We start from the raw sequence: 12,122 nt of genomic DNA, 5'->3' as shown, positions 1-12,122 counted from the left end.
TGTTTTGGAAGAGCAGTGGCTTTCTCCTTGCAGCCCTGCACACCATTGTTGTTCAGTGTTCTCCTGATGGTGGATTCGTGAACATTAACAATAGCCAATGTGAGAGAGACCTTTTAGTTGTTTAGAAGTTTCCCTGGGTTCCTCTGTGACCTCGTGGACTATAATGCGTCTTCCTCAGAAATCTCCTTTGTTCATGCCATGATACACTTCCACAAACATGTTTTGTGAAGATCAGACTCCAATAGATCCCTGTTCTTTAAATAAAACAGATCTCTCACTCACTCACACCTGATTGTCATCCCACTGATTGAAAACACCTGACTCTAATTTCACCTTCAACTACAGATGTGTAATATTGGATCATTTTCCTCAATAAATAAATGATCAAGTATAATATTTTTGTCTCATTTGTTTAATTGGGTTATCTTTATTTACTTTTAGGACTTGTGTAAAAATCTGACTATGTTTTAGGTCACATTTATGCACAAATATAGAAAATTCTAAAGGCTTCACAAACTTTCAGGCAGCACTGTATGTGTCTGAGTGTGTACGAGGGTGAACTTGCATCACATCAATAGAGTCTAATGGTTTGCTTTTTCCACATCAGTGAAGCAATAGAAATGTTTGCATCATTGGTGATGTTTATTAAAATGTTACAGTGATAAAACATCACTTACATTTTTGTAGATGAATAGAGATGGAACATATCACACCGTATTTATCTGTCAACATACAGATGTATTTATGTGAAAATGTTTTACTAGTGATTTACTAATTCTCTAATCACATTGTTTCCGACATTTAGCCAGCTGTCACAAGTGAGTCATTCACAGTGAACCCATTTATAGCAACCAACAAAAATCATCATCTCCTCCATCATCATCATCAGAGACACATCTGGTTATCCTCTGTTCTGTTTCCCTCCACACTGGACGTTAGATCGTTGTGTTGCTTCTAGTGCTTTATAAATTATAGAGAGGTTCTGTGTTTGCACGGAGAAGAGTGAGTGGGCCGGGCAGGTATTTTGGGTGTGGCTATAAATGAGTCACTTTCATCCTCATTCTGTCAGTTTCTTAAGAGGTAAACAGTACTTTCTCTTTGGCACGATTACAGCAATTTACTCCATTAACAGAACATTTAATTTTTTATCGAAAATAAGTTATAAATGAAATCGTGTGGTACGTGTCTTGGTCTTCACTAAAAGTCTCACATTGGCACATAATGAACTTGGATTGTGTTTTTATTACTTTTTCAGTAATAGCTGAGGCAACAATTTTTTTTATGTTGCTCTCTCATCCAGCACAACATCATGTGCACAAACTATTAACTAATAAATTATTATAAATTGCATTTCAGTCAATTTTTGCAGTGGAAGTCTTACATAAGAGAGTTCTGTAATCGGTGGGAACACTGAAGGAAATCTAATCCAGGCTGTAAACTTAATTCTTCAGTCCAACATGAATAATTCAGCAGCACTCACTCGCCACCTGTCTACTGACAAACCTCCAGATCAACTTACTTTTTTTCCTAGAAATTGTTATATAGTTCTATCTGTTATAATATGCAGTTCAGTTCATGTTAAATTATTACGGACCAAACTTACCTTGTGTTTAAACCGCACTGCTGAATGAACGGAATTACAGTCTGTCCTGCAAGTCCTACATTATTTCAGCCCTGCATTGTCTGTCTGTCTGTCTGTCATCAAGGGCGTGGCCACACAGGTGACTAGGGGTGACAGATACCCATGAAGTAACCCCTGCCACCCCAACTGCTCCTCAACACTGAGTTCAAACAGGCATAAACCGCTCTCTGAGAGATCTTTAACTCCTGTACAACACACAGAGACGTAAAGAATCATTTGTAGAGGAAGTTGAAGTTAAAGTCTTTTCACCACATGCGCAAAGTTACAGTGTTACCAACTCCGGCTGATGGACCACACAGTGTCCACTGCTTTGACTTAAAAGCATAACAAAGAACAAACTGCAATCGTAGTACAAGAAGATGATGATAATAATAATAATAATAATAATAATAGCCTAATTTTCGGCAAATGGGTGGGTGAGGTTTTGCATATTATCTGTTTGTGTTTTTTAAGCTGAAAGCGAAATTCAGATAAATAAGATAGAAGTGAATAATGTGTTTCTCTTTAATTCACGGACGAGTTTTCGGACTATTTAAGTTAAGTTGTGTTTAGGGAAACACTTGTTAATTTAAGAACATTCTTAATGTGAAATTAATCGAATATTTTTGCGTTAAGAACCGTTTTCAATAAACGATGAGTAATGGATCATTTGTAGTTCATAAGTTTGTTTTTTTTTAAAGTGTGTATATTTTAAAGTAAAATACACATCATTTATAGTCCGTTTATCACATTTTTATTTGTTTTTGCCTCGGAGCCATGTTTAAATAAGAATAATTATTATTGTAATTATCATAATAATCATATAAAACAATTGAAATGCTATAATGTGAACCGCTGCTCAAAACAGATTAAAATCAGAAGCTCGTTCTTTTCCGTCTTACCTGTGTGTGTCTCCATTTCTGTCCCAGCAGTGTGTAAGTGTATAACCGCTCTCTGTCTGCTTTTATACCAAACTACTATTAATATTGCATCGCCATGATTTAATAATTTGAAGCCCGTCAGCACAAAGCCGTGAAGAAAATAAATTAATAGCAACGCAGTGATTTTGAACAAGAGATAAAAAATAATTCTTTATATATCGTATCTGCGTCTCTTCATCATGTAAACAGTTACATGTTCAGCATTTGTGATTTTTCTTTATTAATAAACCACACAGAAATGTTCAGTGTGCTGCAGATTATTATTAGTAGTAACTCTGATGTTATAGCTCTCTTAATAAAAAAAACTCACATTTTCTGTACTGAGTGTAAGAAAGTATAATCATTAGGCTGTAATTAAATATTAGTATAATTCCGTGTGCAGGAGACAGAAGGTTGTCACTAAACCGGTATTTCAGTCTTTAGTGGATGTAATTTTTTTATACAGATATGTGTGGACACGAGAGCTTAGAAAAAATGGTTTATTAAATATTCAGTCACACATTTCAAGTGAAATCTCAGGACATTTCTCCGAGTCAGTGAAGGTGGCTACGATTCAATAGCAGCTTTATTTCTGTCGTTCTGTCGAGCAGATCTGCAGATTTTATTTCAGAATCCGTTCAGTGTGGAAGGAAGTTACGTCCATCAGATAACTGCGAAGTTCTGACCAACATTTCATTATAATTTCAAGAATGTTTCTGGCGCTTTACCATCGGCTCATGTACAGGTGCATTAATAGTAAATATTTACACACACTTCTAGACATACTGTGCGATAATACTGAAATAGTGTTAAAGCTACTTTCGCCTTTGAGGCTTCTCTAAAATGAAAAGCGCAATAAAACTGGCATCTTCTGGTTTTAAGACCCACAGAAGTGAAATGCAGAGCTGCAGCTGTCCTGTGACATTACTGTGCAAAATACATTTAGAGCAAGAAAATAAAAAGGACTCTTTCAGTGCCCTGGTTCCTGATCAGAACTTGTAGATCCCTGTCACGTGTGTTTAAGTGTTTAATAGTTCCTTGTAAATAAGTGTTGATCAGTCAGTGCGCAGCGGAATATTTCATCCTCTTCTGTTTCTGTCTCTGGTTACAGAACCAAACTCTCACCACGTTCTTCTTCAGCTCCAGCTTCTCAGCGATGGCAGCGATTTTTTCTGAAGAAGGCCGGGGCTGAATGGCGAAATAGGCCTCGAGTGAGCGCTTCTCCGGCGCTGCGATGGATGTGCGCTTTCGTTTGCGCTCTCCGTTACCGTTCAGCATCAGGTCTGTGCGCGCGCTCGTGTCTCGGTGCGCCGCCTCGGCCTCGTCCAGCCACGCCTGTAACACCGGCCGTAGCGCAATCATGTTGTTGTGTGAGAGTGTGAGAGACTCGAACCGGCAGATCGTACTCTGGCTGAGAGAGCCCACTCCCGGGATTTTGAGGTTGGCTAGCGCCGAGCCCACGTCTGCCTGCGTCACGCCGAGTTTGATACGCCGCTGTTTGAAGCGCTCTGCGAACGCTTCGAGCTCGCGTGGGTCCGAGTCTCCATCACCGCCGGGAAGCAGGGGAAGGTGAGGGTGAGAGTGCGCGTGCGGGAGACCCGCGTGGCCTGTGGCCTGGTGCAGGTGGCACGCGACGGCCGGAAGGTGATGTTGGTGCGCCAAAGCCGACGGATTCGGTGCCAAGCCGCCAACGGCCAGTGCGGACGACAAGTGCTCGAGCAGCTCGCCCTCCAGCGTCTGGCTCAACTGATGATGATGGTGGTGGTGATGATGATGGGAGGAAGAGGAAGAGATAGATGAGGAGGAAGCGGATGTGGCGCACACGCCGCCGTTCATGGCGTGGTATGGTGTCGCGTGAGGCTTGGCGAGATCGGCGGCCGCCAGAGCTTCTGCGCGCGCCAACAGGCTCTCATCAAATGCGCCGAATATGTTGGCCTGCAACTGAGAAAACAAACAGGAGAAACGGAAAGATTGAACAGAGGGGGGGCTTCGGGAAAGGGGGGGGTGCACGCGGGATTTACGGGGGGGGTGGCAGGCGGTAAGTCATAAAAATTAATATGAGAGCAGTGGGTTAGCCATGACAGCGCGCATGAGAGAGAGAGAGAGAGAGAGAGAGAGAGAGAGAGAGAGAGAGAAGTAAGTCGGGCACAAGCAAAAAAGAGAATAAGCGAGCTGGGAAAAACTTCAAACGGGAAGCGACACGCGTGTTTAATTGATATTGTATTGTAAAGAATAATGAAGTTTTCAGTTACACGTACCTGCGGTGCAGGCAGACACACCCGCCGCATGGCCTCCGAGCTCGTGTGCACGCTGGAGTACTTGGGCTCGTGCACCGGCGCGTGCACGGAGAAGTACTGCTGCTTGCCGTTCATGGCTGTCAGGTTCTCTCCTCGCGCGCTGGCTCTGAGTTCTCCCACTGTACAGCTCTCTCCATCGCCACCTCTTTCCGGTCACCTGTCCCCAACACACACCTGCTCATCGTCTCACCTTACACACTTCAGGCCTGAGAATCAGAGAGCAAACAGCACGCGCTCTAAATGCGCACTGAAACTGTCCGTGCTCAAATATTTCAATTTCTGCAGAAAATTCAGTATTAATGTTTATTTTTTAATATAATACTGATTTTAGCTGCAGTTTAGAAGCAAGCGGTTTGTTGGTGTCATTTACTCTCATCTTCCCTCCTGCTGCTTGATCACTTCAGCTAATTAAAATAAAACAAATAAACTGAAATAAACTAAAGAATGAAGTTCAAATTACAGCTGAGGACACGACAGTGAGACGGAAAGACAGACAGACTTGCGCTTTAAAGCGTCTGTAAGTGAAATAATGCTGCAGTAAGCTGATTACAGTCTGATTTTAAATGTAATTTTTAAAGAACATTCAGCATTAATAATTTGTTTTAACTAGAGATCTAAAGCAGTATCGTAAAATTAATCACTTCCTCCTTACAAATGTAATGAATTAAATGTTAATGAATAGCAAGGGTTTTAATGTTAATTTATTGATTGTAAATCGCGTGTGTATGTTGAATATTTTGGTCAATGTGTGTATAAATGACCAGCGAAAGTCCCTAACAATGGAGAAATCATAAGTTGCATTTTCAGTTGAATTTGAGGAAAACACTTGAAGCATTCATTGTGTTGAACTATTTCAGTGATTTGATTTGTTCATTGCAAACAGCTGAAAGTCTATAAATTTTGACAATAAACCTAATTTGTAATGGAGGTTGTATAATTTAGATTGCAACTGTATATTTGATAAGTGAATGTTGTGTTTATATTCACACATTTCTCAGAGTCTTTATCAACCTGCAAACCTGTGTTATGCTTTTTGACCTTATCTGACCTTTATATACGATTGCTGATGGTGTATACAGTGGCACCTGTCGAGGGGTGGGATATACACAGAAGATCCCACAGAAGATCTACTGCAGCACAGACTGCTGAAAAAGTTCATGCTGGATCTGATGGAAAGGAGTCAGAACACACAGAGCACAGCTTGCTGCGATGGAGCTGCGTAGCTGCAGAGCGGTCAGAGTGCTCATGCTGACCCCCTGTGCACCACCGAAATCTCCTACGATGGGACCATGAGCATCAGACCTGGACCATGGAGCAATGACAGAAGGTGGCCTGGTCTGATGATGATTTCTTTTACATCATGTGGAGGCCGGGTGTGTGTGTATCGCTTACCTGGGGAAGAGATGGCACCAGGATGCACTATGGGAAGAAGGCGAGCTGGTGGAGGAAGTGTGATGCTCTGGGCAATGTTCTGCTGGGAAACCTTGGGTCCTGGTATTCATGTGGATGTTACTTTGACACATACCACCTACCTAAACACTGATCCAGACCGCGTTCACCCCTTCATGGTAACGATTTTCCCTAATATCAGTGTCCTCCTTCAGCAGGATAACACTCCCTGACGCACTGCCAACATTGTTCAGGAACGGTCTGAGGAACATGACAGTGCAGTGGTGGTTTGGTGGTTAAGGCTCTGGGTTACTGATCGGAAGGTCAGGAGTTCAAGCCCCAGTACTGCCAAGCTGCCACTGTTGGGCCCTTGAGCAAGGCCCTTAACCCTATCTGCTCCAGGGGCGTTGTATCATGGCTGACCCTGCGCTCTGACCCCATATTCCTGACATGCTGGGGTATGCAAAGAAAAGAGTTTCACTGTGCTGTAATGTATATGTGATTAATAAAGACTCATTATCATGATGACAAAGAGTTCAAGGTGTTGACTCGGCCTACAAATTCTTCAGAACGAGCGCCTGTAGGATGTGTCGAACAATCGATCCATGGAGGCCCCACCTCGCAGCTTACAGGACCTAAAGGATCTGCTGCTGACGTCTCGGTGCCGGAAACCTCAGCACAGCTTCAGAGGTCTTGTGGAGTCCGTGCCTCGACGGGTCCGAGCGGTTCTGGAGGCACAAGGAGAGAGGGACCTACACAATATTGGGCAGGTGGTTTTAATGTTATGGCTGATCTGTGTGTGTGTGTGTGTGTGTGTGTGTGTGTGTGTGTGTGTGTGTGTGTGTGTGTATTTTTTTTAATGTATTCAGGATGTGATGTTATATGGGACATTAGCACAGTTTATATTTTAGGTTAATTTGAACACAGTGAGAGAATACAAGATATTAACGACAGTAAAATAAATCCATGCATTTAATCTCTCCAAACAGATCCAGTTCATTAGCAGACCTCTAAAATGTCAAATCATGTTTATAATCAGTGCTCCTAAGATCAGGAAAAGTCAGTTAACAAAGTCGATTGTATTTTTTTGGAGCTGAATTGACATGCAAGTGATGGAAGATGATATTTCTGCCAACCGGAAATGAAGACACACAGACACACGGAGTGACGATGCTAATACACGGAAGCTCTGAGCATGAAACTCGTTCTTTTATCATTTTCAGTGTGCACTTGTTCTCTGTATAACAGCTCGATGTGTAGAAAGTGGAGCTCTGCAGTGACATGGCTGCTCCACCTGATCCTGTCCACCTCTTCTGTCCTAACACACTCAATTATTCACGATCTCTGTGGCAGGCATCCATTACCTCATTGGCATTTTCTTATTCATTATGGAGATTGACACGGGCTTCCTCTGCAACAATGAAGTTATCTGCAACAATCCAACTATGCCATGATATACACCACACACTTTATGATACAGTTTTTATGGTGACGCCGTGCCCGCTTTCTTCTCTAGATAACATTTCAGCACATGAATATTTCAAAAGGAGAACCTAAAATGGCTCATTCATAGCTCAGCCTTTCATCTTGATTTACAGCGACATGGTTTACACAGGACTCGTTTCTGACTCATCCTTCCAAATTATATACACCTTATGCAGGTCAAACATTTCAACTGAAACACTGATGAGTTTACAGAACAACCACACGGGTCATTTATTGTTTCAACAACAACAAAAAAATGGTCCTTTAGATGTAACATGTTGAAAATGCAAATGTTCGTAGCATGGTTTATTTTAAATGAGAGCTGCTGTTATTATGCTGAATAGAATTTTGATGTATAAAGTGGAATAAATGATGGGCTTCAATAATAATCAATAAAAATTAATTATGAAAAATCGTTAGAGTATCAGTTACTTAAAATTTGCATACACTTGAGGAGGATGCAACACACTAAAGGAAATGATATCACGCATGTACAATGGGCTTAGGGCTGCTTTGTGGCTGATGAATTCTTTCATGGCATCATGAATTCACCCCCACTGCCCAAAACCTGGTTGCCTCTGCCAGGAGGTTCAGCTTGAACATAGACAGCACTTTTGACTAGACTATGAGCAAGATGTACTTCCAAATCAATGCAGAATAAAACCACAAAATTTTTTATTTGCAAAATAACCATCTCAGTCTCCATCCTGAGAACCTGCAGTCGGAATGGAAACAGAAGTCCTCATAAAATAAGATAAGATAATACTTTATTAATCCCCAGATGGAGAAATTAGGGTGTCACAGTAGCAGCAGCAAAAAAACAAAACAAAAAAAAAACTCATGCTCAAACCTCAGAATATAAAAGAGCTTCAAACATTCTGCCCGAAGGAGTGAAAAAATCAATGGGGCAGAAATGTAACGTGTCAGATTTGTAAATTACCAAGTAATTATTTATTAATAACTAAATTGGTTAACACCAAATTGAAACATGAAAATAATCATTAACTTATTCAATTAATAAAACACAGATGACTGATGAATTACAGCCATATAAGCAATGCTGTTATTTAATATTTTAGGTTTAATACATTACACATTTTCCTAAACGTCACACTTACTACATGAAAAGATTCAACTCACTTAGATATGGAACTCCATCGTTATCATCTACGTTATCATCTACGTTATGTGACAACACTGAAGAAATGACACTTTGCTACAGTGTAAAGTAGTGAGTGTACAGCTTGTGTAACAGTGTAAATTTGCCGTCCCCTCAAAATAACTCAACACACAGCCATTAATGTCTAAACCGCTGGCAACAAAAGCGAGTACACCCCTAAGTGAAAATGTCCAAATTGGGCCCAAAGTGTCAATATTTTGTTTGGCCACCATTATTTTCCAGCACTGCCTTACCCCTCTTGGGCATGGAGTTCACCAGAGCTTCACAGGTTGCCACTGGAGTCCTCTTCCACTCCTCAATGACGACATCACGGAGCTGGTGGATGTTAGAGACCTTGTGCTCCTCCACCTTCCATTTGAGGATGCCCCACAGATGCTCAACAGGGTTTAGGTCTGGAGACATGCTTGGCCAGTCCATCACCTTCACCCTCAGCTTCTTTAGCAAGACAGTGGTCGTCTTGGAGGTGTGTTTGGGGTCATTATCATACTGAAATACTGCATACTGATCATGCTCTGCTTCAGTATGTCACAGTACATCTTGGCATTCATGGTTCCCTCAATGAACTGTAGCTCCCCAGTGCCGGCAGCACTCATGCAGCCCCAGACCATGACTCTCCCACCACCATGCTTGACTGTAGGCAAGACACACTCGTCTTTGTACTCCTCACCTGGTTGCCGCCACACACGCTTGACACCATCTGAACCAAATAAGTTTATCTTGGTCTCATCAGACCACAGGACATGGTTCCAGTAATCCATGTCCTTAGTCTGTTTGTCTTCAGCAAACTGTTTACGGGCTTTCTTGTGCATCATCTTTAGAAGAGGCTTCCTTCTGGGACGACAGCCATGCAGACCAATTTGATGCAGCGTGCGGCGTATGGTCTGAGCACTGACAGGCTGACCCCCCACCCCTTCAACCTCTGCAGCAATGCTGGCAGCACTCATACGTCTATTTCCCAAACACAACCTCTAGATATGACGCTGAGCGCGTGCACTCGACTTCTTTGGTGGACCATGACGAGGCCTGTTCTGAGTGGAACCTGTCCTGTTAAACCGCTGTATGGTCTCGGCCACCGTGCTGCAGCTCAGTGTCAGGGTCTTGGCAATCTTCTTATAGCCTAGGCCATCTTTATGTAGAGCAACAATTCTTTTTTTCAGATCCTCAGAGAGTTCTTTGCCATGAGGTGCCATGTTGAACTTCCAGTGACCAGTATGAGGGAGTGTGAGAGCGATGACACCAAATTTAACACACCTGCTCCCCATTCACACCTGAGACCTTGTAACACTAACAAGTCACATGACACCGGGGAGGGAAAATGGCTAATTGGGCCCAATTTGGACATTTTCACTTAGGGGTGTACTCACATTTGTTGCCAGCCGTTTAGACATTAATGTCTGTGTGTTGAGTTATTTTGAGGGGACAGCAAATTTACAGTTACACAACCTGTACACTCACTACTTTACACTGTAGCACAGTGTCATTTCTTCAGTGTTGTCACATGAAAAGATATCATCAAATATTTACACATGTGAGGGGTGTACTCACTTTTGTGAGATACTGTACGTTATTCATCTATGTTATTATCATCTACTTTACTCAGAGGATTTTATAACATGGTGCTGATTTTAGCTGATGTCTTTTCTTAATTTGTTTTGGTGAGGTGTATCAGGAGTCTGCTGGGTGTTTGATGTGTTATAGCTTTTCTCCACAGAGCAGTCGTTGTGTTCTTCCATTTCCATTTAGATGAAGACTTTTCTGGTCTTTCTGAGAGCTGGGAGCTGCAGGATGAGGGAATGTGGAGTGATGGTGGTTGACATTCTGTCCCATGTGGAAGTCAACTGCAATTGCGTTAAATCAAATAGACTTTGAGTGTTTTCCACTCGACTTCCCAAAGTAAGAGATGTTAATGCATTATTCATCACCATTTGAATGTCAGGATGAAGCTTTACACTCCAACATCAAACTCAGCAGCACACGGCAGCTTAATATTTTTGTTTCAGCAAATCTTTGATTCTGTCTAACGTCAGAGATAAATTCCTCACTGTTTTAACTGCATTTTTTTTAGTCAAGTTTCTTTGAAGTTATTGAATAATTCAAATTTTTTTAATATAACTCAAGATGAAAAATAACCTGAGACTTTAAAGGGTTTAAAAACACATTGTTGTCATTTTCTTCCATTCTTAGGGTTCATACATTTGATTATCCTAAAAACGAGATCTTAGTTCATAATATATATATATATTAGTGATATAAACAGGCAGTCGGTGTACACTACACAGTCAGAAACCTTAAATGATCCCAAGTGCGAGAGAAATAAAATGTGTTATCTTCCTCACCAATATTACCTTAAAATGATGCTCATCAAATGTAGAATACTTAATGAACATCATTCACCTGAATCAATCACCTGAATACTTTCAGTTAAAAATTCTCATACAGTCCTGGATTTCAGTTGAAGAGAATTAACGACCAGATTGGATTGCTAGATTTCTCAGTCAGTGTCTGACGCGGCCCACCACGAAACGCTCGGCGGAACCCATCCACGAGGGACGTGAAGGATACTTTATGGTCAAATGAAAGAGGATTCTTCACTTGCAGTGGTTTCATTAGTTCAGCGTGTTCTAATGACAAAACTGAGTTAGTTATATACAGCTTTATCTCTGCTGTAGTCTTCAGACCTCAGCGTCTGACCAATTCCCAAATCCATCACATGGTTTCATTGTTCCAGGAAGTTTGTTTCCTCTTGTACCTGCTATGAATGAGCGCATGCCAAATAAATCTTTGGAGCTTGAATCCTAACAGAAGCAGAAGTACAGTCGAGAGATGGTCAGAGCCCACGGTCAGAGCAGAGGGTTTTACTCCACATATTTATTAGTTCAAAAGGACAATGCCCTCATCTGATTATTAAATCTTTCTTGTTGTTTGTACATAAAGCATGAAGACAAGATATATGTGTCTTGTCTTCATCGCTCAGGAACACAGATTTATTTTGGTTTGGTTTTGCAGTCCTACCCTCCAGCTGTGTGTTCACACGATGCACGCAGGCAGCCATGTTGCCTCTGATGGCCAGAAACAGAAGGGCACTGCCATACTGGGATGATGGGTTCCCGTGCACCAAGTAGCAGGCCATCTGGGTCACATCCATCCTCCTCGACTACATTACAGCACTTGGTCTCATGATGAACTGAGAACAATCCCTAATACCAAAGCAGACCACACAATTCATTGTT

The 12,122-nt window shown here is 41.7% G+C and overlaps 1 protein-coding gene across 1 annotated transcript; it reads right to left on the bottom strand.

Moving 5' to 3' along the window:
* Positions 1-2,939: 2,939 nt before the first annotated feature.
* Positions 2,940-5,237, bottom strand: pou4f3 (POU class 4 homeobox 3). Its single transcript, XM_017492051.3, has 2 exons — positions 4,800-5,237; positions 2,940-4,482 (listed from the first exon to the last, which is right to left on the bottom strand). The coding sequence occupies exons 1-2, from the start codon at positions 4,911-4,913 to the stop codon at positions 3,601-3,603; spliced, it is 996 nt and encodes a 331-aa protein (XP_017347540.1). The 5' UTR covers positions 4,914-5,237; the 3' UTR covers positions 2,940-3,600.
* Between the last annotated feature and the right edge of the window lie 6,885 nt (positions 5,238-12,122).

The sequence above is a fragment of the Ictalurus punctatus genome, chromosome 18, assembly GCF_001660625.3.
Source record: "Ictalurus punctatus breed USDA103 chromosome 18, Coco_2.0, whole genome shotgun sequence".
Classification (NCBI taxonomy): domain Eukaryota; kingdom Metazoa; phylum Chordata; class Actinopteri; order Siluriformes; family Ictaluridae; genus Ictalurus; species Ictalurus punctatus.
Note: the sequence above shows the minus strand (reverse complement) of the source record. Positions and strands in the feature narration are given on the sequence as shown.